Genomic DNA, 24,411 nt, shown 5'->3' on the forward strand with positions numbered 1-24,411 from the left:
AGCCGATATCAGCCTATCGCAGTTCTATTGGTATGGACATATATGTTAGCCGATATAAAAACTTGTTAACAGAATTTAATACAGAAAAAGCTTTTGGGGATTATTTAGAAAAATGCAAATGTTTTGTTTAATTTATTGATTTATTTACAGTTTCCCAGTGAAGTTCACTATTGCAGTGCACTTACATGTATATCAGTGTCGACAATGCATTGTGAAATATCCTGCCTTCCTTACCTATCTTTGGCATGAATGTCAACATTGTTTGCTAACCACATTTTGAGTGATTATTGCCAAAAAAAACAACTGTGTTTTTGTACTCCTTATTGTCAGTCCCCAAAAATCCAGTATTGGTGGAATTCTGAATCAAACTATGGTAATCTGAATGCTGCAACTAACTAGTAGTTTAAGGGTCAATTAATCTTTCAATTTCATGACAAGATAGTGTAGAAAGGATAGATCATGTGATACATATATTACTTAGCCCTTCTCTCACTGGCTGTGAGCACAGTTGGCTGAAGGTGTGGCTGTGGATATGGTTACTGCCCAGACCATGCTGCATGACTAGTAGCTATACTGTGGCACAGTGCTGGGCTGCGACAAAAAATTGGCTTTGGCATTTTGGTTCGGGCGGCTCACCACAATTGCTTGTACAACAACCCGCAACACAGCACCAGTGCAGCCAGGCATAAATTGTGACCACAGTAACTCCTGCAGATAGGTTGGTGATGTCTGGACACACCAAATCCAATCCGCTCACTTGCAAATAACATTGCAATCATGTCTGTCCGAAAGATCTCATTTGAGAAACAAATCTGATTTGCCTGCAGTCTGAACAAACCCAAAGTGACCACCAGCAGTATGTGATGGCCTCACTTTATGATAGCTTATCTTATTATCATCAACATTGATTGAAATAATGATCATCAATGTCATAATGGCAACACACATACGCAACCTTCCCATGACTTATTTTTGTTCCCCAAAAAAATTGCAATAAGTTAATGTGTGCTCTCTGCTCAAGTTAAGATCCATGTTCAAATTGCAAATGCACAGTCACTAGTGGTCACAATATTGGTCTAACACACTAAAGGGAAATGATGCAAAGACCAACAGAATATGAAATGAGAGCTTCAATCAACAAAGAATCAACAAGGAAGCAATAGGGGCATCGTTCATCCTTCCTCTTCTCGGGCTGTTGATTCCTGACCATTAGCAAGTCTTTCTCAACATGTTTAAAAGCCTCTTTTGAAGTCCTTTTGTTTCTCATCTTTTTTTGCTATTCAGCTCTCCAGAGAAAATATTATGGAGAAAGATAAAAGAAGAAGGGTGAAGAGAATTAGCACCAATAGTGACACTCGTTATTGTATCTGTCTGCTTCTTTGTATTTTATGTCTTTTCCCTCTTTCTGCTGGTCTTTTGTTTTGGCTGATAGTTGAAGTAGGTCAGCGGGAGTGACAGCCGTTGCTTTGGGCCTGCTTTTAGAGTGGATCGATGCTCAGGCTCTTACAAAACAACTCACCGAAAATGCTTTCCTTTCAAACAGTCAGGTTGACTTGCCAGACTTGTATTTGTGTGCTGATGTGTGTGTTGTGTGTAAGACAGATGTCTTACGCCATGCCGGTCTCACATCACATTCACCCTAAATGTAAGCTGCCAACCCAGAGATCATGTTGAGATCAGCCTCCAAGTTGCAATGATAAGTGGGACACGTGGGAAGATTTTAATATTCCCCACCTGGCATAGTGTGCAAGTGTGCCAACATTTTCAGGAAGTAGCTAAGAAGCAGCCATATGGATTAATTTTTCTCCCTGAGACCTTTCAGAAAATATAAATAGTGCCTTGAGATTGTAAAATACCAGCTCAGTAACGCTGATTTATATGTTATACACGTCTACATATCTATATTAATCTGGTCTTAATATGGTATAATTCTTTCAAGTCAAGTATACATTTAACTATTATTTCACAAGAACCTTTATTATTACATCTCAGTGTGCCGATCTTACTCACACATTTCTTTCGTCAAACTTAAAAAGATGTTGAAACTCTAAATGTTACCTAATAGGGATGGAACTTTACACAAAGTTCAATATTCAGGGTGTACGAAAATAACACCGATCCATCTAAAAGTCTTGTGTTTTTTGTCTGCGTCGTTTAAAATGAATTTGAATTAACTGAGACCCAGCAATGCAGTTTGAGCTTCTCACATTCAGTTCCTGCACATACTCAAACACTTGGTTTACACAATACAATAGATCTCCATTATTTGAAAATATGCAGAACTGGACTGAGGGCATACTATACCCCACAGTGACTCACTGTTGCTTTTAAACTTACATACTGGTAGTAGAAGGCAGGATTTAACCTTAAATATTGCACTTTTACTCTTCAAGTAAGTCCATGTTTTGCGATAGTAAAATGTAATGTTGTTCTCAAGCCATCAACGGCAAATACGGATTTCAGAGTAGTCAGTGTTTTACACACTTCCAGTCCTAAGAGACTGCCCTTTGTATTTGTGCATACTAGCACTATGTGTTGAATTAATAGTATTTAAAAAAAACAAAAAAACAACAACAACAACACTTGTACAGCTGTCATTTAGTATTTATCTTTCATTATTTGTATTTGTTTTAATTTAACCAATGGTTCCCTAATTTCAATCATTGAAGAAAAATTAAATAAAATATTTATGTGAAGTGCAGTATGTGTATCATCATAGGAAGTGATTACATATGACTTTTTATTTTAGAAACAAAGCTCTTGTTTTACTTGTCTTGCAATTTTTGTGAATCACTGCAATTCTCTGAAAACTTATCAAATTATATCACAATTCTTGAGAAAAGCTGCCATAAAACCAAGCATCTTTGATCAAAACAACCATAAAAATTCCTGGAGGGATGGATTTATTGACATACAAATCACTACATCCGTGCTTAGCGGATAATGTGGCCGGTAGAGGTATATGCTGATTTTCTTTTTAAACCTACACCTCCACAGTTCTGTTGGATTTACACCATCTAGGTTACCACCTGATCATGCAGTGATTCCGATCAATTCTGCACACAACACTGATTGTCAGCCTTATGCTACAAGGATAATAGCACATACAGTACACTGTATATCTGAAGGAATGCTAATAGAGCTTGTTATCAGACGCAGACTGAGAACATGACATATTTACTCCCTGCAAAAGTAAAGAAAGCAGCTTTAGCTTGAGGCACTGGTGACTCAAAGTAGAGAAACACATTTTAGATCCGGTCCCTATTTGCTGATAGATTATGATGTGCTCCACAGCATACACATGGCCTATACTGTAATCTACCTTAACTACTACAGAAATCTTTATTTGCTAGTTTCTGCTGCGATCTCAGCTTTATGCTCTGATGGTATAGTGATCCCAACACAGATTGGAGGCAGATGTGGAGGTTGGAGTTCCAGCAGGGCCTTGTATGAGGCTGTGCTGTGGTGTGTATGCAAGTCCTATCTATATTTGATCCAAAGGAAGGCGTGAAAGCTCTCAGGCTTGTGCACTCCTTCAGTCCGCTGTGTCAAGAGAAGTACTGACTGGAAGCAAGCCATCAATAGTAATCATTCAAACAAACTCAAGACCGTTTTACTGATGTGACCATTCTTATACAATACATTCTCAATCTCACATTTAGAGGCACTGATGATTTTAAGCTTTAAGGAAAACTGAGTTTGCTGAGGTAAACTTTATAGAACCTTGCAACGACATTACTTACAGTCATCATGAGACTAATCGTAAAGTTATACAAATTAATATATTTACTGTTTATGATTAAAGGTGCCGCTCATTATGAGAAACTCCTCTACTCTCCTCTCCTCAGCTCAGATTTGTTCAGCGTCATTGTTACAGTTTTCTTGCTCTCCAAATACTTGTGTCCTCTTAGGTCTCACTTTCATTGATCATCATCTGAAATGTCAATGTTGTATGGCAGCTTTTTCGTAATTTTTTAAGAGAATCGATTAACACCTTTTGGTCAAATGCGGTCTAACTAGCACCCCTTTGACTGCAGAAGCTAAGGAACCAAAACTGGATGCATACTTCCTCTTTAATTAACAGAAACAACAAGTTGTTTCCAATGTCTAGAGCTTTGCAAGGTTATTGCAGACACTGTAACCTGCTAACTTCAGGAAAACATGCTAAACTATGAAGACAAATCCCAATGTAAGCTGGACTGAATACCTAACACAAAGGAGTAGGTTAAGAAGCTGCCCATGCATTTCATTGTGCACCGTTACCTCCGTCCTCAGTCTTTGTTGAGCCTAAATCCTGAGAGTTTACCATGGCTCAAAAAAATAGTGGGATCACATTTGGGCTTATTCTTATTAATCCTTTGCTTTGACATCCAGATTTGACTTTATCATCTCTGGAATTCACCCCTAAAGCTGATCACCAAAGCTGGAAGGATGATGTTTTGTGTGAGTTTTACATTTGTTTTGTAGGAGCTTTGGAGATTTAGGATTTGGCTTTGCTGCAATCACAGTCACACAAAATAACATTGCATTTTTCCTTTCAAAAGGTGGAGTTTGATGAGAAGGATGGTTGTCAGTTTAGCCACGGATCACACTCTGTTCCAGAACAAGATATCGCAACTCCTATTGTCCACATGGCTTTCATATTTTGTAGCAGTCTACATGGTCACAAAAGATGTCCACTACACTACTCTACCAAACAGACTAAAATTGTTATTTTAATAATCAGCCACCACCATGCAAAAAATAAATTATCTCAAGACTTTTGCAGTCATTTTACTGATATTTGATCTTTATTTGTTTGGTCCTTATTTTATAGAACCTGAATGCCAAAACAGCACAAAAAGAGGCACATGAGTCCACTGTTTTCACACATCCACTGAGACATTTACCTTCGTGAACCTAAATCTGCCTTTCAACATCCCCATCACCACCACCACCACCACTACCACCCATCTTCTTTCCAACACTCCCATGCACACAAGCTGTTTGTCTGTGTGCATTGCTTCCAAACACATTGTACAGAGTATCCATCTGCCAACACAGACAGAAAGATGACACTTCTATCACACAGTGCAAATTCATGTCTGGTTGCACGTCTTGCCACACAGCATGCGTTTGACAAATGGCAACATGCAAAAAGAGGCCAACTTCAACATCAACCCAAATGTTCGCAGCTTGAGAGCATGGCAGCTAAATTCAGATTAAAACAATTTAAGAAACAGTTTCACTCTGTCACGTACTGAGCTCCCCAGTAACAGTAACAAGGTGAATTAATGTCATTTCTTCTTTAATGTTGGCACAGTATGTATTCAGGAATTCAACAGTGACACAACTTTGATTTAGATATATTTTTAAAGTTACATTTTCTGTCTTGAAACCATATCCATCCATTTGGAGGAGCCTCCTGTAGTTTCCCAAAGTGTTATTTTCCCAAAAGAGCAGATATAATCTTGCTTTGAGTCGTATATGGATGCTGGCTATAGTCAGGTTTGGGGGATTAGAGTGTTTGGCCATTTAAAGGCTGCTTCAGTAGTTTCAAAATCAACCAAAGGTCTAACACCCAATGGGATGCATCAGCGGAAGATGATTCCCTATGAAGTCTGTCCAGACCAAGATATATACGCAGAAAAGTGTTGTAGCGATATTTTTCCACTATTTTTAGTAATTGTTCAGATTTCACTGATGCAGTTGTTTACTGAATATGTCCTTCATATGTTGGGTTATTAGGCAAGTACTATTTCCAGTATTCCCCTTTGAATTTTCTGGTTTTCATGTAAAGTCTTTGTTTTGTAGTTGCAGTGACCCAGTTTCCCCATGGGGATCATTAAAATTTCATCTTTTCTCAACTTGAATTTCACTTAGATGTCTGCATTGCATTCTTATATTGTGGGTTTTGTGGAGTGAGTGAAAGTGGCTTCTTACTGCTGTGTGATAGATGTAACCGTCACCAACTCAAAATAACCACAGGATGTGAGTTTGACTTGGCAAACTTATCTTGTCTCCACTCTTCTCTCTCCATTTCTGTGTCTGCCATGCTCACTCTCTCTGCTGGTACCAGTTGGAGGCTTTCTATTCGATCTTCACCACAGAGCAGCAGGACCATGTTAAGTCGGTGGAGTATCTGCGCAGCAACTTCAGGCCCATTCAGAGCTTGGATAACCGCCATGTCTTCAAGTCAGCAGTCAAAGATGCCTGGCTCCCTGACCTGACTGACAGTGGTAGTGGGCCGTATGGAACAGAGGCTTCCAAAGGTAGGGCTACTAATACATAAAGTTTCAAGTTCACATAAACTTTTTCTTCTTCCATATCGCCACAATTGTCCTAATTCATCAAAGAAAATGTACCACACCTCTTTGATTCGATGCTTGTGTCAAAAAAGGGAGAAACTGCACCGAAACTTGCATGCATTATTTACAATTGTACTCGGGTTTCTTTCCTCACACTGGTAGCTTTAACTTTTAGGTATGCAATGATGCCACAGAAAAAAAAAGGGGAAATACTCAACCTTGTCATAGCCATGAAAGAGATAACATTTTACTGCCTCAGCCTCTTCAAAAAACTAAATTTAGGAAATACTAATGAATTATAAAATATATTTTCAAGGTCACCTCCAGACATGTATTAAGACATATAAGAATACTCCACTTGGAACAATAATGTCTGTCTGGTATGGTTTTGCCACAAAAAAAAGTTCAATCTCAGTAGACTTTTAAAATTATATCTAGTCCTTCTCCCTCTGTTAAAATTCCACATTCTGTGACTATGCAAATATATTTGATTTGAGATTTAATATATTTAATTTCACTCCCTTTAAGAGTCAGGTGCGCTTGCACCTTGGAGGATTTATTTTACAATGGTGAATTTGCCAAGTAGTAGTAAAGAATAAAAGGAAAGAGCAGAGGAAACATAGACCTCATCTGCAGATTGAACATATTGTTAATAATATTTCACATTGTAATCTTTTTTTAAAAATGTTTTCATGTTTGTGCACTTCTGCATGTACCTGTGTGTGTGTAAAAAAAAAAAAAGCAGAATGTAAGCGCATTGTCCCAATGTAGTTTAATATTACTGTCTTGATAATGTGCCCATAAAATAACAGTCAAATACTGCTCCACTGACTGAAGACCAGGTTTTGGTTGGTCAGTCATGCCATTGCTTTCCTGTGCCTCAAGAACACACCTTGTTTAAGATCAACACACCCATGGGTGCTCAGAAAGGTGCCAATACATTTGTTATTAAAAAAAAAAAAAAAAACATGGGCCCTGAACATGACAACTTTGTTGGTCTGAAACTTGCAATGTCAATTGCATAGTGCCTGGCACTGCTTTTAACATTTATGTGTAACATTGTTTAAAATGAAGCTCAAGATGTCCAATACTTCATCATGAAGTCCATTCTCAGAGTGTGTGCGCTGGAGGCCTTAAATGTCAACATCCTACTTGTATTCGTTGAAAATTTATTTTTTTACGAAATATTTATTTTGTATATTTTTTTTAATCCTGCATATTGCATAGACTACATTACTACTCTACGACTGCAAACTGCCACTATATTTCTATTACATTTGAGCTTGAAAATATATTTGACTTCATTAGGTAACCCAATCTCCTAGTGTGAGATTCTCTTTTTCTACTCACTGATCTATAAAACATTATTAAAGTTCCCTTTTTTTTCTTCCTAAACTGATCCAATATTCTGACATTATTCCTGGATGGTGACATTGTGCAATGTTAATAAATGAGGGACATTCATTGTCGCTCATATGCCCAGAGGAAACTGGTCATCATCTCTGTGGGTGAGTGTAGTCTGAACTAGCTTTCTTTCAGTTCACCATTAAGCTGGGTAACTCCCCTACCATAAGGCAATGGGAGGCACACCAGCCATCCTCCCACTCCTGCCTCATTACCACTCGAACAGCCCCACACATTGTGCAGGGTGCATGTATGTGTTTGTGTGTATGCATGCATGTTTGTGAATGTGCACGTGTTTCTCTGTGGGGTTCCAAGGCTGTGTGTGTGGCCTAGCATCTGTGCTGTGTCAACTGTCTTAGCATGGATGGTCCCCTCCTTTCCTTCATGCACACTTCCATATGGTCAACTAGGAAAGAGATGCATCACCTAGGTGTGCACACACGAATATATACAACCCCACTCGCTCACACATAGTGTATGTGTGTGCGTTGTCCTGGCACAGCGTGCTGCATGGTAGGGCAGTATGTCCTTGAGCAATGCTGTGGGACATTTTCTGTAAGCAGATCTATAAGGCTGGCAGAGAAAATGCAGTAGAGGAGGAGGGACAGCTGGGAAAGAAGCAAAGAGGAGAATTAGAGCTAAAAAAAAAAAAAAAGACAGACAGATATATAGACCACAGGCCTCCTCCACAGCCTCTGCAATATGCTGTCATAGCTACAGCAAAGGGGATTAAGGATGGAAATCACTGTATATATTTGAGTTTACACCCAGCCTGTAGACCCCCTCCTTTCCCCTGCCTGACAGTATACACACACAACACAAGGATGGTGTTGTACAATGAATATCTGAACAAAGCCAGCAACAACAACAGCGAGACTACATGTGTCATTTTCCTTCCAGTACCCCCTCCAGGTGCTAATTTATTCCATTTTATTGTGGCTTGGTCTGGACACCTTCCTCCTGCAAGTGATTTTGTCCCATCAGCCATGATGGTTCATTTACTTTTGGGTCCTTCAATGACTGGCAGCCTCACATTCAAGGAGTCGGAATAATAGATGCATGTATAGAAAAAGAAAGAGATGAACAATGTTCGCTGTGGTTTCAGCTACACTCTGACAATTTGAAACCAATAGTATTAGTTTAATCTCTGAAAGTCCAGATGTGGGTAATTTATCTTAATTCATGAATAGTTGATTCAAAATTATTTAGTGACAGACACGGAAGGTTTCTAGGAAAGTTAATCGTCTGTAAAGACTATGACGTCGCTGAATTGACTGCTAGAATAATGTACAGCACTCAGCAATCTTCTGCATCTAGAATTGTCTTTGATTTTTTTTACTCAATTAAAAAGAAAACGCACAAACCACAATGAGGTATTTACGTGACTACATCCAGCTAGCCTTTCTGCTGTACCAATTAGAAGCTCTGCATGTACATTATGTTTTACCTTTTAGCCTGCTTTCCGATAATGATGTTCATGTGATGACTCCAAAGAGAAGTCTTAGAGGCAGACTGGAAGAGACAGCAGGGCTGGACGACAAGGCACTGGCTGATGTGAAGAGATGATGAGGAGACTGGAGTGAGCTGGAGCACGAGTAGCAGCAAGTGATTCAGATGACCCTGATCACAAGTGGAGCCAGAGGCCTGTACTACACCCAGGATATCGTCCTGTTATCTCGCTTTACTAAACCTAATAAAGAAATCCCACTGAGCAGTCACACAAAGCTGGTTAACAACTAAACTAAGTCAAACCAGGGTTTCTCAAGCCAGCTATGAAAGTATTCACATGTTAGGGGAAGAGTTTGCAGCATCTGACCTATCACAAATATGGGGACGTGTACTGGCAGCAGAGCGGCATATTTTAGTAATGAGGAAAAAACTAGTATAGCCTATTACACAAATATGAAAAAGTTTAAAATATAATCCAGGCTGAAAGCAGCACAGTTGCAGCAGCCAAATGCAGGAAAGACAACTGTTAGAAAAACCACAGAGTGAATGTGTCAGTTAAAAGGCTTCTGATAGCACTGCCCGATCATTAGACCACTTGTACATCTGACTGAAATTACTTTCTACTAAATTATTGTGTTGCTTGTATCAGCATCCGATTTATTGGGAAGCAAGTTGTCTTGTTGTTGTGGTGCAAAACAATCTAAAACTTAATAGTATAGGCAAATGGCGTACTTCCCGTAGTACACTCACACATAGTGATATGTGTCAGTGCTTTAATATAATATGATTTTCCCAAATATTTACCTTCTGTCGATACAATCTCTACTGTCTTAAAAACATCTAAAAAAATATATTACTCCCAGCCCTCCTGTTACAACAGCCATATCTGGATGAGCTTAATACCCTTTAAGCACACCATGGTCTTGGAGCCTTTGGGAAGCAGTGTCCACTATTGAAGCTATTTATTCTGCTACAAAAATGTTTCTTTTTAGAATCAAGAGTAAAGCAATATTTTCAGGCAGCAAATACACTAAGATGCTTTGTGAGCACAAATTAAAAAGGCCAACATCGTGGATGACATGCCTTTGCTTCCTTTTGCCAGTCAAGGAGTGTGATTAAAGATGTGTCCTTGATCAGAAACCAGAAAAGATCAGTTTTAGAATATTGTAGATCTTTTTTTTTTTTCTCCATTTTCGACAGAGTTAAGTTTGCAGTTTCTTGCTGTTTCCACTGTTGGTACAAAGCTAGTCTAAACACAACCTGGACCTGTCTTGATCAAAGTCAGATAGCAAACAGAGATAGACCTCATATGTATAGAGCCAGGAAGTCAGTAGGGAGGAGGTTGGGGTGAATGGATAGGTTGACAGAACATTGGACACAGGACACTGCTGTTTGTTTTTTGTTCCAATCCAAAAATGAATGTTTCTTAAAAAACATATCCCTTATACAACCTTAACCACATTATTTATGTAATTATAACAACAAGGGTCTTATATGTTTAATCCAAACTCTGATCTTTCCCTAAATCAAACCAAGTTGTTTTTGCCTAGACCTAACACAACAGAAGGGAAAAATATCTGAGCTATATTTATTTCCAACTGTAGGGTCACTAATTCAGGAAACATTCATATGGGTTGTATTCAGAGGTTTGGGACAAAAATAGGTGGTTGTAAGGCTGGAGGACTGGTTAGTTGATAAATGGTGGAGGAAGTGTTTAGATTGTCAAAGTAGCAACAACGCAGTATAAAAACTCTCCTTTATAAGGAAAAGTTGTGCTCACTCACTCTCTACTAATTAACACCCCCCTATCAATACACTTTTGCACTCTTTTTTTTCACTGATCCAGTTTTGAAAGTGTATTTCCAAAAATGCTCAACTATTTATTTACCCCCTCCCACCCTGAAGGTTCCTGTAACAGGAAAAGGTCTGTCATAAAAATGTAACCAATTAAAATTTTGAATATTGTCGAATTTGGCACATTGTTGGATATAATTTCTGTTTTATCAAATGTGGTGGACTTGTAGTTGAATTTTGAAAACAGGTTCAACAAAATCAGTATCACGGACTCATTGTTGTAAGGCTGTTATTTACTCTCAAATGTACAGCTTTGATTAGGTGGAAAGGAAAAACTTCCGTTTTAGCTGCAGTTTATTTCAGGTGGGAGTTTAAAAAATAGCTGGGGGCTCAAATGTTAAGTATGCTTCATGCCTTGAGACATACATACTCAATTTGTATTATTTATTTATTTTTTATGATAAAGTGTTTTGTCTGTCAGTGTTTTGCAGAAACAACATTTTGTGTTAATGAACAATAAAAATAAGCATATGTAATTTAGTTATTTAAAAAAGTATTTGAACAAAACTCATTTGAATAGTTAACCTGCTGCACAAAAACAAAAAAAAAAAGTAATCCTAACATGCATTCTAGAAATACTTCTTCACCTCTTTACCCATTTTGTGTCTACTTTGTTTTAGGTGAAAGTTAAGATGTCTGAAAACTCAGAGGCCCCTGCATAATAACCAGAGGGCCACCAATAACAGTTTTACAAAAAAGATACAAGTACTGTGAAGCAGTTTGAACAATACAAGTGCCCGTCTAAGTGCTACTCAATTTACGGTCCTTCATGACATCAAGTGGTTGCCTGTTATAAAACAATGACACAGTGTTGTAGATGTACAGAACGGGGATGAGCTGTACTGCAGAGATTGGACAGTGAAGAAAAGTCAATTTAGAGTATGAGAGATTTACATTTTTCACATAAAAGGACATTTTTCTGCTACAAAAATGTGGCAGTTTAAGTACATGAAAACTGCAATTACTGTTCATTTTGATGATGCTGAGTCTCAGGAAAGTTGAAATCAACTAAATGTCAGCTAAATGTCATCAGTAATATACTGTAAATAAGTGCTGCCATCACTGACAACTGAAGTTTCTCTGAACAGAGCTCAATGTTAAAGAATAGATGGATATTTTTATGCTGGCTCATTTTCATACAGCTTTGTTCGTCAATTTGTCTTCAGTGACATTTTACCGAGTGCCACTGTTGGATGTAACAATGTGGTTACACAGAGGTGATTTTCCCTCATTTTTTGACACTCATGTTCACTGAATGACTGTACTTACACAATTTGCTCCAAATTAGCAGTTCAAATTCAATGTGAAGATGTCTGGCTCTACATGTAATATGGAAAATCAGTTTCCCCCAACTTTGCTCTAACACTAGAAAGTTAAAGAGAAAAAAAAAAAAACTGCATAAATGATTAACTGGATAGAATGTATAAACAGCATGAAGTAGTATTTGGCACTTGCCCTTTTACCACTGACATGATTGGTGCATACACAGCAATGTGAATCCTGTGTAGTACTCAGAGATCTCACCCAATCCATCCTGGTGCAAAACACTGACCAACCAATCAAGACCTGGTCATCGATCAGCTGTGGTCCGTAGCTGCAGGGCCAAAGATGCTTTTCCCGATACTCCAAATAGCCTCTTAGAGAGACAGAGAGAGAGCGAGAGAAAGAGAGAGAGAGGGAGAGGGAGTGAGAGAGAGAGAGATTTCTTGGGTTTTACTCGTGTCTAACACCCACTGTGCCACATTTCCTGTGTGAACGGGCCCTATATCCATCACTAACTGCCATCCAGACCTCCACCACAAAGGTGTTTGTGTGTGTGTGTGTGTGTGTGTGTGTGTGTGTGTGTGTGTGTGTGTGTGTGTGTGTGTGTGTGTGTGTGTGTGTGTGTGTGTGTGTGTGTGTGTGTGTGTGTGTGTGTGTGTGTGTGTGTGTGTGTGTGTGTGTGTCTGTCTGTGTGTCCATTTACCTTTGGTGAAAGCTGGAAGAGGATATCTTCATCACCCTACCAGACACGTGGGCTATAAAACTCTTTCAGTTGTGTTATACACAGAAAATAGGAGGAGTCATCATGTTAAGTGCCCCAATCTGATCTGTATCAATTCTGCAAAAATGAGAGCACATGCAGGAAGACACACACTTATATACTTACACATCTTAGTCTGACCCTTACAAAGATGTAAAAGGTGTGGTGAGTGGTGAGGATTTATTGTGATTATATCCCAATTACATATATCAGTGACAACATGAAATTAATCTGGTAAAATGCTCGCACTACAATCAATCTTGATATTTGAGGACTAAGCATTTATATACAGTATTACACAAAGCACCTTTCATGAATAGAGTAAGTTCAACTACATAAATGAGTCAGTTACATTAAGACAGTGTTGTACTGTGGGTCATTTGTAGCCTTACTGTTACTAAAGCCTATTTTTAAAAGCCGGTACCAGCTCAACTCAGCTTTTTGGTATTCCATGAGGCAAAATACCTCGTATCTGGTACTAATGTTAGTATCACCTCCATTGAGGTTCCAAGCTAAGCACTTTGTGCCAGTCTCAGGACATCCTGCACAAAGTAAGCAAGCTAGTATAGTAGCAACACTTATTTTATTTTGAATCAATGCACTACTTCATTAATGGCAACCCACCGAAAAATAGTATGTGCAGTCATTCCTCCATTTGGTTATCAACAAAAAGATATGGCGAATGTGTGTTGTGTTGTAGATTACATCATGGCTGTTTTATGTGACGCCTACATTGAGGGAATACTAGCTACAGTGGAAAACGAAATCTAGAAAAGTAACGGGTACAAAAAGTGAGTAGAGTTGAGTAGAGTCAAATAGAGCCAGTGGAAAGTTTTTTTTTTGTGGTTTAATGGGTCTCAAACTGTAGTCAGGAGTGACTGAAATTTTGACTTGCTTTCTATCCTTCTAAATGATAAAGTACCTGGTTGAATTATATTTTACTTTCCTCCATGTGGTCTTTAGGATCTCCTTGATAATTTGCTTGCAAAGCTCCTCCTAGAATCCACGGTCAACTTCAAACTACAGACTTTTCTTCTTTGTTTTTTGTTGGGCCCCCTCAACAAAAGCTGTGACCTGAGCAGTAGCCTCAGAGGGAACAGATCACAAAGCATTTTTTTTTTTTTTTAAGGATTTTCTATTTTACGGACTCATACAGGCCTTTTTCTCTGATTTCTTTGGTCCAATTAAAAAAAAAAACAACCTTACAGCAGTGAAATTCCTCTGTAATTTACAAGCAAATGCACTGGTGTAAGTTATAACATTAAGATTGACTTTGTTCCATTGAAGCATCCCCTACCAGTGAGAAAGCCTCCATAGTAGCAGGCCCTTAGACGGATACTCCTAAATAGAACGCAGCATGTATTTTTACTCTTATTTTTTGCACCTAAATTCACATTGCGTATGTATATCCATTTAGAACTGCAGTTATAGTGAAATTGTTCAAACTTGGGCCACACACACATACTCACATGGGGCCCAAGTTAATATAATCTGTTAAATATGTTTTCCCTGCGTAGAGGTCATTCACTGCTTGACTTCCAAATGATGTCTGTGCATGTGCATATGTGTGTTCCACTTTGTGACTGTGTGCTTTTGTGTGTTTGTGTGACTAATGACTTTAGTAATGCTAAGCCACATGGGGCTCAACTGCAAGTTATGAATAGAGAACCTCCACTGCAGCTCTTTATGAGCAAGCTAATCAATTTGGCTCCACCAGGCACGTGAGCTCTATTCTCACTCCAGCCATGTTCATCTTCGAGTTACCTTTCACATTTGCATAATATGATGCAGTATTTGGAATAATCATCATTTGCATTGGTGGACGGTAATATGCTCCTCTCTCTTTCTCAAAAGTAAGTAGTGTAACAAATTGCTGCTTAACATACAGTTACACAAGACTAATGACTAAAATATGCGAACACCAAACATCCCATCATTAATCTGCTGCTATAACAGCCTCCACTCTTCTTTGAGTGCTTTCTACCATTTGCTATATTTCAGTCCCAAAAGCAGTATTGAGGTCCAACACTGTTGTTGGGTTGTAAGACCTGGTTCACTGTCAGTACTGCAGTTCATCCCAAAGGTGTTGGATGGGTTGAGATCAGATCTGTGTGCAACCCAGTGAAGTTCTTCCATAGCAAGCTGGGAAAATAACTCTTTGCTGACTTGGTACACAGCGGGAATTGGCCTATTGAAACATCCATCCATCCACCCATCCATTATCTGTACCGCTTTATCATGAACAGCATCACTGGGGGCTGGAGCCTAAAACCAGCTGACTTGTTGGGTGAAGGCAGGGTACACCCTAGACAGTTCATCAGGGCCAACACAGGGAGACAGACAGAAATAGACAACCATTCACACTCTCATTGACACCAATGGGTAATTTAGAATCACCAGTTTACTAACATGCATGTCTGTAGACAGTGGGAGGAAGCCAAAGTACCCGTACAGAACCCATATGGACACAGGTAGAACATGCAAACTCCACACAGAAAGGGCCCCGGCCAAGGTTCGACCCACAACCTTCTTGTGACACTGCACCACCGTGCATGTTGAAACATGAGAGGGACAAAATTGATGAAAGTTGGAAACACAACGTTTTCTGCACATGTAACTATTATACTGCTTTTCCATTAATTGAATTATCTGGCCTAAAGACCCAACCATGAGAAAACAAAATGGCATTTAAAAATGTGTCCACACACTTGAAAGAGAACTGAAACAGCAAGACACACTTGCAAATATATTAGACTGACTATCACTACTGGTGCTAACAAGAATAAGAACGATACTGTGAATTGTAATGTAAAATCTAGCAAACAAATAATGACTAAAAAATAAAATCATACTAAATACAGTGAGGGGGGAGGGAATTAAATAATGTACAGATTGATTCAATGTAATGTACATTTCCACAACATCAATTCCATCAGTAAAAGCACAGCAGCACAGTGCTGCCTTAAGTATCTTTTAAACACAGATACTGTTTTTATTTTATAGGTGTTTCTAGACACTCACTTTGGAGTGATGTTGAGTCACCAGTGACACTCCAAATTTCCTGCAGATGTTTAATATGACAAAATGGAAGCAAAGCACAAATTATTTAGTGAATGAAAGAAGTATTTCTGCTCGAGCAAAATAACCTCTGAGCAGCACAGTGAGCATGACATGACTCGTCTGTTGTACTGATAGAATTTATCAAGACACTTGCAGGGGGTTTGCTAGGTTTCTCTGCATTATAAACCTGTACAGGTTTTGGCTGCCTCGCCAAGTGAATAAAGCCTCCCAGCCAGTATTTGAGAATTGACTGTAATAATTATAATACAAGTATATTCAATATCTGTTCAAATACTCCATCTGTAGCATGTCCGAACTCAGCAGAAAATCTCACTGGTCAAACAGAGACATCTTGTGGTCAGCAGCAGCCAGTACTGGGCTGGTCGTCTCAAAATAAAAGATGTGTATTGTTAAATTTATTTAAAAAAAAAAAAAATTACTGTGTTTATGTATTTGAGTTCATATCTCTCACAGCCAGATGTCTCAAGACAGAGCAGGTTGGCTGCATTTTGCCTGAAGGCGACTATATATGAATTTGTAATTGTGTGTGTGTGCGTGCATGTGTGTGTGTTTAGATGATTCAGTGTCTCACAACAATATTAATAACACATATATACACACATATATATATATATATATATATATATATATATATATATATCACCCTCACACACCCCTCCTCTCTGTCTGAGTGTATTTGAAAGATAAACTGAGCTGGTGTATTCAGTCATTATATAATCTCTCTGTCTTTTTCTCCCTTTAATTATCATTTGGTTCATTCATTATACCTTCACATCCACTTCCTTCCCACTTCCCTATCTTCCCTCCTTTTCTTTCTTCCTTTGCTTTTCATTCCTCCTGCACTTTTCCATTTCTTATTATTCCTTACCACTTTCCTTCCTTCCCTCCTTCTTTTTCTCCTTTTCTGCCTCTAATCCACACTCAACCATCTATTCTTATTCCTTTATTCCTCCTTCCTCTCTTCTCGTATTTCCTTTGTTGTTCCTCTCCCACCCGCCTCCCTAATGTCTTCATCCTTCTTCATCTCTATTATTCCTATCATTGCTGTACATCTTTCTCTTTTTCATTTTCTCTTTTATAAATTCCCTTCCTTTCCTACCTTTTTACCAATTATCCTCTATTTCCTTTATCTGCCCATTTCCCTCATCCCCTCTCTTTCTGTTCTATGCACCATCCTAACCCTTTTATTTTCCCTTCTTTTCTTAACCATCCTTTCATCTGTGCTCTTCCCCTGTGATCCGTCCCTTCTTTTTGCAACTTATTCCTTCTATTCTCTCCCACTAATACTGTTTGTACTCTCCCTCCTTCCTTTCCTCTCCCCTTCTTCCTTTTTACTGTACATTTCCCCCTATTTCCCTCCTCCCAGTTTGCAGCAGCGCTCCAATCAACATGAAGGTGCAACATGTGAACAGCAGTGCTCTAGTGGTCCGCTGGGCTCTTCCGGAGGTCACCTACCACCCGCCTATCCTCCACTTCCTCGTGTCCTACAGTTGGACGGCTCACGACGACAGCTATGAGGAGACGCACCTCACCGACTCCAAGCACAAACTGGTCAGACTGGGAGGGGTTAGATATATTGGGTTGATGGTGAATCTTATGATTATGTTCCATCAAGTGATGAATCAAACATAAAATATAACAACACAGTGAAGGCCTCATTTAAGGAACAAAGGAGCCTAGGATGTGACTGAGGTGAGATTGCTGTTGGATTTCAGTGATAACAAAGAGAATGTGTTTGAATACTCCTTTAGTATTTGAGAGATAGAGCTTTATTTTTGCACCACACCATTTCAATGCTAAACAGTGGGTGTCTGCGTCGATCACCAAACCGACAATCTAACGATCACACCCACTTCAAGCTGTGATTGGCCAGCTGTGCAGACATGAGAGAGGAAATGAGCCTTGATTGTACTCCTCCTTCCAGCTCTTATTTTTCATTAGATAACTGTTTGTGGCACTTACATATGAACAACTCAATGCAACACTATGATTGTTTCCCTGGATACAGTGCCAGAAAAATGTGCACCGTTATCCAAGTTTTTTTTAAACAATATCGTGTCTCCAGAAGTGAAGTCATTGTGAGGGTTGCACTGGCTTCAGTGACTCAATGCACTCTTCCATTTAGCATCTCTTTCATCAGAGTTTCTGACAAATTAAGAGTGTTTCAAGGAATTTATATATATATATAGACCAAATATAATTTTGAATGATTACTTTGTAAGCACAGAAAAAAAAACTACAGCTTGCATACAGAAACTAAAAACATGGCAGCGTGGGTACTTTAATTCTCTCTAATTTGGATTCCTTCATAACTACAAAACTCATCATCGCTCTTCTTCTTCTTGGCATCATCAATCTTCTCTCTCTTCTCTTCTTCAAACATTGTTCCATGTAAGATCTAGTTCTGAATGACTAGATGCATAACCTGGCCTTTACCATATACAGTAGTTGAGTGCAGATGAAAAGTGGAGACTCATGTGAAAAGGCCAACACTGACTTATGTTGCATTCAGGTGATTGGAAGTATAGAAATGTGAGATAGACTTCTTGCTGAAGTGTTGTGTTGATGAGCTCTTTTGTGATAAAAATGAATACAGGCACACTGTGTGAATGAATGTGACATATTTACATAGAAAAATGATGCTTCTGTTATATCATATTCATTGATGACATATATTCATCAGTTCACAACACATTAGACTTTATAAAAATAGCAGAATATGTTGATCAATGTTTAATCTAAACCACCCCTGTGTGGGCTTTAATGCAAGTCCATTAAAGACATCACACCCAACACAACTTCTCTCAAAAAAGCAGGATTTGAACAAAGATATTAGAAACTTAGGTTAGGTCAGCTATAAACTGACTTTGCAATTAGTTGGTGTTATTCATAAGTATAAAGACATGAAAGAGATTAAGTGACGATAAAAAGATGGTTAAAATGATCAAATTTGCATATATATATTATATATATATATTTTTTATTTTTTTTTATTTTTAATGGAGATTCACTTCTGTACATTGATGAGTCAATTTGAAAGTAGTTGGATGTTGGTGTTGATAATTCGTTTTGCCACAAATACTAAATATTGATATTGTAATTTGTAAAATATGATAATAATGATATTTTGTATACTTACTATGGACTGTATTGTGGTCTACAAGTTATATGACTTTAAAGGAAGCAAGATAGTCAGTGCTATGTGGTGAATAATTCATGGTGTTCTAGAGATGAGTCAAACAGTTGTAACTAGTAACTAGTTGCTTAAACCTACCAAGCCATGGGACAAAGAATGTTAAAGTCCTAAGATTTGAACATCCAATTTAGGACACATACAAGGTTGGAAAAATATCAGATTAGTAGAATAAATACATATTTTGTAAAAGATACTGTAGGAGTGTCAAAAGTCAAATGTATCCCCTTCAACCATGAAAAGATGCAGAAAAGATATATATATATATATATATATATAGATAGATAGATAGATAGATAGATAGATAGATAGATAGATAGATAGATAGATAGATAGATAGATAGATAGATAGATAGATAGATAGATAGATAGATAGATAGATAGATAGATAGATAGATAGATAGATAGATAGATATATTCATATTTGTAATAGGTATAACGTATTTCAAACATAACATTTATGCAGTCTAAGGCATTTAAAGCACACACTTCCCTATGACAACTGGCAGTATCCTCTGATATAAAATATTAGAAAATCACCATAAAGATGAGATTTGCTTCACATCAAATATGTGCGCACATGTAATGAGCTCAGTGCTTTAAAACCTTCTTTGAATGAGCTTTTTACAAACACTAATCTCTCATTAGACACACACACACACACACACACACACACACACACACACACACACACACACACACACACACACACACACACACACACACACACACACACACACACACACACACACATCTTTGAAACACTCACTCATCTCTCATTACACAAACACACACACACACACACATTCACATTCACACATACACAGACATTTGAAAGCTTTCTCTGATGTGCTTCGTTGGCCAGATTTTTGAGAAAAAATATTGACTTTTAAGACACATGGATGTTGATATCCATGTTTGTTCTGACATATTCCACCAAAAAAACAAAAAACAATGAGTGTTTCCAGTTCTTCCTCACACACGACTCAGGTTCCATGTCCACAACTCTGCATGCCAAGTCACACCACCAAACCACTGTGTTTAAGGCTTTGTGAGGAATTTCATGTGTGAAGTTGGTTTCAGTGAAGTTGATTTCAACCTCAAGCCTTGTCAGTGCATGGCCTTTCAAATACTGAAATCAAGCAGCAGCCACCACAGCTGAATAATGAATGAATTGTGAATAATGAATATTAAAGGCAGTACTCGTTGTTTCATACTGCAGTTGATGGAAAACCCACTGGGTATAGGCTTCAAGAAATTGAAATGAATTGAAAAGACAAAAATAATTTGTTCCTGGACATACACGGATTTTTGAAACGTTAAAATGTAGTTATTTAAATAATGACTGGTCTTAAAAAAGACCCACAGCAAAAAGAGGTATAACAAAATGACCACCTCCCTGCGTTATGTATTTCTTTTTAACTAGAAGACCATTCCCTCTGAGTGTTTTAATAATGTATTAAGCTTAGTTCCAGCTGATTTGGTGATTTCTGTGTTTTTTGGTACTCATAGTAAATGTGTAATGGCAGAGTTTTTGTTGTTGTTATTTAAGGATTTTAAAAAAAATATCTCAAGACGACACTCGTGTGCCATATGCACATTGAAAGAGTCATTGGCGAATCTAAATGTATCCCACATTGTTCCCAGGCCAGATGAGATATATATAATGCCTCCAGAGTGTTCTGGGTCTACCACAGGGTCTCCTACCAGTTAAACGTGCCTGGAAAACCTCCAATGAAAGGCACACAGGAGGCATCCTAATCAGATGCCCAAGCCACCTCAACTGGCTCCTTTCAATGCAAAGGAGCAGCAGCTCTACTCTGAGCTCCTTCCAAGTGTCGGAGCTCCTATCTCTGAAGCTGAGCCCAGCCACCCTGCAGAGGAAATTCATTTCAGCTTTTTGTTTTCGCAATCTCATTCTTTTGGATACTACCCAAAGCTCATGACCAGAGGTCAGAGACAGAACATAGATCAACTGTTGAAGATTAAAAAAAAAAATGGGTCTTCCAGCTCGCAGCTCTGCCTTCGCCAAAACAGTCCGGTACAACACTTGCTTTACCAATCCACCTGTCAATTTCCTGCCCCATCATACCCTCACTTATAACTCATGAAGAACACCTAGATTGGCAGAGAATCATGGCCTCAGATTTGAAGGGGTTGACTTTCATCCCAGCCGTTTCACACTGAGCGCCAAACTGCCCCAGCACCTGAGTTACAGGAGTTTTTGTCATCAAAATAAATCACCCTCCTCTAAAACTGCTGTTTTCAATCCATTACCAGTAATTACAGAAAAAAAAAACTGTTGCAAAATGCTTAAAGTTTTGAGGAACTATAACGACACAGAATTTGCTCCAGTTGTGATATAGACAACAATTTCACCTATGCAGAAGTTCAAGCTGAGTAGCAAATATGACAAGAGCTGTCTCAAAAGCCCAGACACAAAATCATTTCTCCAAAAAGAGACTTCAAGTCTTTATATCCAAGTTTAAAACTCACAGTACAACAGCAAACCTTCCTAGGCGAGGAAAATAGAGCAAAATATTTCCAAAGGGAATCAGAGATTTGTATACAACAAAACCTGTATTACTACAAAAGATCTGCAGAAGAACCCATTGAAACCAGGAACAAAAGTACCAGTACACACTATACAAAGGATACGAACGAGGTTAAGACTACATGCCGCAATCCATTCTTGACCAAAAATTGAACAAAAGTTTATTCAAATATGCAAGAGAACATTTGAAACATCCACAGCTTGGTTTAGGAATCTGGGCATATGCTTGAGGGGCCATCTCAATTCCTGGATTTGAGTCCTCTTGAAAATCTTGATACGATTTATATGAAGCAGTTGCAGCAAAGAAATCAAACTATTTTAGTGAGCTGGAAGATTTTGAAAAATATTCAATATATGTATTGTTTTACAAGGACTTAAAAGTAAACTATTTCATAGCTGTACCTGACGCAGAATTTTCTCAGGAATCAGATTTGACTATTCAACATGAAGATTTGTCTACTTGTTGTTTTTTTGTTTGTTTTGTCAATTAGACTATCTCTCTGTTTTGACTCTGGATTTTTGAGGGTCTCAATAGTTGTATCACTAACACCAAAAATTGGAAATAGTGAATGTCAATGGGTTGAGGAGCCTCCAACAGATCATTTGACTCACCAACTTTGAGGGGACAACCTTAAATGATGTGCTTATTAGTGCCTCCTAATCTAAAACTATAGATGTTATTCCAAGTTCGTTTTTGGCAGCTTTGATTCAGCATGTACAGGCCTTGAAAAACCCAAATGGTCCACATCAAAGTCCAGATCCCAGATCAGCCAACTATTAACTGATCATCAGCCAATAATAAGGTGATTTCCCTAAATACATATCTACCCAAATAACAAAGTGCTCCACATTTATAACTATAGTGGCCATTTACAGTTTCTGTTTATAGTCCTGTGTCCTCTTTTGCTTCCTTCCTCATGTCCTTTCTTCTTTCCTTACTCTTTTCTTTTATTCAGTTTTTTTCATTCTCCTTGCTTTTCCTTCATTCTTTAACATCCGCTATCTGCTGAAGCACTGCAATCTAATAGCACACTGCCCACCACCCCAGGCATAAGCCATATGTTCTTTGTTTAGCTTGATTAATAGAAAATGATCACTGGATGCACTGGGCATTCAAACATATTTTACTCATTTAGTATATTTCTGTGTGTACAGATATAACTGTTCACATGAATTGTGGTTAGTCACTGAAACTGCATTCAACTGAGCAAAACTCTTTACTTGCTGTGATTGTAAATTACTACTGAAATGTTTTCGACTGCAGCTGCAGTGGGCGGAAGCATTAATGGTGTGCATGTGTTTGTGTGTCTGTGTGTTGTTTCAAATATACAGAGGATTTTACATCATCAAAAATATGACTGCAAGGGCTTTAGAAAATCTAATAATTTGTTTGGAAGAAAACTGTTTTGACACAAAACATCAGCACTGATTGCATCATTAAAATGTTTTTTTTTTTTTTAAACAAAGGCACACACACACACACATTCTGCTGCATGTTCCACTGTGATGCTGCTCGATAGAACTTATTATCTGAAAAAAGGTCAGCAAAGGTTTTAATAAGGTCGTTTTTATTTTATGAGTGAACAAAAGTTTTTTGAACACACATGTCAAAACCCACAAACCAAGAAACATTCTCCTTCAGTTCAATTACAAATGGTCTCATCAGGAGCCAAAATTAGCTATGAGAGAAGGCTGTTGAGCAGGCAGGAGGTTTCATTCCCTTACATTGTGGTCTGCCAGTTGGGTAGCAGAATACTAATGCTAAGCTGGAGGGGATACAGGGCTGCCAGCCTGCGCAGAAAGCATGACCTTGGGCCAGTGTATCTGTGGGAAAACAGGAACAGAGCAAAAAAGGGATCGGAGTGCCCCCTGCCTGTGGAATCAGCATTGGGTTGCAAAACTGGAAATCTACCATGACAAGAGATGGAGGGGGAGATGTGGGAGGTGTTTTATCCTCTACATCATTAACCCAAGAGACTATCCCTCCCTCTGAAATCCACTTCGCTCTCCTTCACCCTCCTCTTCCTCTCCATGTACTGTATTGTCTCCCTATACTCCCCTCTTCCCACACACTATTTTTTTCCACCCTCTTTCTGTCAGCCTTTTGATTTTGCTCGTACTCCTCACATCCTCCCTTGATGCCTCTATCTAGGTCACAACAGGGACTTTAGAATGGCTTTAGGACCTCCAAATCCCACACACTTCCCCCTTGTCACAATCAATGAAGAATCCCTATGCAATAAAACACTGTGGACCTGAATATTTACAGCCCATACCACTTGTGAAGACTGGTGGAGCCAATAAGGGAAACAGATTCCTAACTGGATTGAACAGAGCAGAATTGCCATGATTGAGGGTGGGGGGTGAGAGTGGGGGGGGGGGGCGTGGAGGTGTAGATAAACAAAAAGACAGATGCGACATATGAATAAAGATATTAGTGTTATGGGCAACATCATCATAATGATCTTTTTTATACACTAGCCATCTGGAGTAAATGGTATTTTATTCAATTCTTCAAAGAGAAAATATGTAGACTATGATTCCAGAAATGTCCTGGGATTCTTAC

General features: G+C 38.5%; 1 protein-coding gene across 1 annotated transcript in view; it reads left to right on the plus strand.

Annotated features, from left to right (window-relative positions):
- The window catches only part of LOC138623620 (receptor-type tyrosine-protein phosphatase gamma-like), a 379,070-nt gene that overhangs the window by 296,065 nt on the left and 58,594 nt on the right, over positions 1-24,411 (plus strand). Inside the window, exons 8-9 of the mRNA XM_069703240.1 lie at positions 6,059-6,251; positions 17,465-17,649. Of these exons, the coding sequence (XP_069559341.1) occupies positions 6,059-6,251; positions 17,465-17,649 (378 nt within the window). The remainder of the gene's footprint in view (positions 1-6,058; positions 6,252-17,464; positions 17,650-24,411) is intronic.

The sequence above is a fragment of the Brachyistius frenatus genome, unplaced genomic scaffold (genome assembly GCF_029030835.1).
Source record: "Brachyistius frenatus isolate BFR_SWC_R1_liver_20210118 unplaced genomic scaffold, ASM2903083v1 Contig_45, whole genome shotgun sequence".
Classification (NCBI taxonomy): Eukaryota; Metazoa; Chordata; class Actinopteri; family Embiotocidae; genus Brachyistius; species Brachyistius frenatus.